Source organism: Terrapene carolina, unplaced genomic scaffold, assembly GCF_002925995.2.
Source record: "Terrapene carolina triunguis isolate 2854851 unplaced genomic scaffold, T_m_triunguis-2.0 Scaffold24139, whole genome shotgun sequence".
In the NCBI taxonomy this organism is placed as follows: domain Eukaryota; kingdom Metazoa; phylum Chordata; order Testudines; family Emydidae; genus Terrapene; species Terrapene triunguis.
The window spans coordinates 1-1,213 of record NW_020688490.1 but is presented as its reverse complement, the minus strand read 5'-3'; the positions used below and the strand labels follow the sequence as shown (position 1 = coordinate 1,213).

Below are 1,213 nucleotides of genomic sequence, written 5' to 3'. Positions count from 1 at the left end.
CCAGGACTCCTGGGTTCTATCCCCAGCTCTGGGAGCTGAGTGGGGGCTGGTGGGTTAGAGCAGGGGGGCTGGGAGCCAGGACACCTGGGTTCTATCCCCTCCTGCCCCCATAAAGGGGGTTCAGTGAAGATAGGAAATGCACCTGGAACCCCGTTCTATTAATTCTAGACCAGTAGCACCCAGAGGCGCTGCCCAGCCACGCAGACAGCCCCTGGGTGGGTGGGGAAACTGAGTCACGCAGCGGGGAAGGGACTTGCCCAAGGTCAGCCAGCAGGACAGTGGCAGAGGTGGGAACTGCTCCCAGCCCGGTGCCCCCCTCTCAGCTCTGTTCTCCCCCCAGAGCCCGGCGCCATGGCCCCCTGGCCTGTGGCCCTGCTGCTGCTCAGCCTGGCGGGGCTGGCGCATTCGGAGAGTCGTGCGGAGGAGCCAGGGCGGAGCCGGGGGGGGCGGGCGGCCGAGCCCCCCCCCGGGGCCAAGTGCACCTACACGTTCATCGTGCCGCAGCAGAAGTTCACGGGGGCCGTGTGCTGGAGCAGTGTGCGAGCCGCCCCCGAGCCGCCGGTGCCCAACGGCAGCGAGACGCGGGCGCTGCAGGAGGTGCTGGGCCGGCAGCAGGCCGAGCTGCAGCGGCTGCGGGGGCTGGTGGAGGTGGACGGCGCCCTGGTGAGCGAGGTGAAGGCCCTGCGCAAGGAGAGCCGCGCCATGAACGCCCGCGTGGGCCAGCTCTACGCCCAGCTGCTGCACGAGATCCTGCAGCGGCGCCAGCGGCCCGGGCTGCTGGCCCAGCTCGAGGGACACGTGGCCAACGCCTCGGACCAGGCGCTGCGGCTGGCCGCCGGCTACCGCCAGCTGGAGCTGCGCTACCAGGCGCTGGCCGCCCTCGTCAACAACCAGAGCGCCCTCATCGCGCGGCTGGAGCGGTGGTGCCAGGGGGGTGCCGGGCCACCCCCCCCACAGGTAACGCCAGGGCGGGGGGACAGTGCTGGGGGTGGTCGGGCGGGGGGTGCCCCACGCGGTGAGGCTGTGGGGCGGCCCGGGCTCAGGGCCCCGTCTCGTCTCCCCACAGCCCCCCCTGGTGCCGGTCGTGCCCCCCCGCCTGTCCGGCATCGCCAACGAGAGCCGGGCGTATTTCGATGCCGCCGCCCAGCTGCAGATGGACCAGATGGAGCCAGCGCCCCCCACGCTGCCCCCCAGGGCCCCGGGTGAGTCGGGC

At 72.2% G+C, this 1,213-nt stretch overlaps 1 protein-coding gene across 1 annotated transcript; it reads left to right on the top strand.

The window, feature by feature from the left end:
- Nucleotides 1–345: 345 nt before the first annotated feature.
- On the top strand, nucleotides 346–1,202 carry LOC112124130 (angiopoietin-related protein 6-like; the record flags this gene model as incomplete). The annotated part of the gene is made up of 2 exons (XM_024222669.1): nucleotides 346–957; nucleotides 1,067–1,202. Coding segments are annotated over exons 1-2 (742 nt in total), but the record flags the coding sequence as incomplete, so codon positions are not given.
- Between the last annotated feature and the right edge of the window lie 11 nt (nucleotides 1,203–1,213).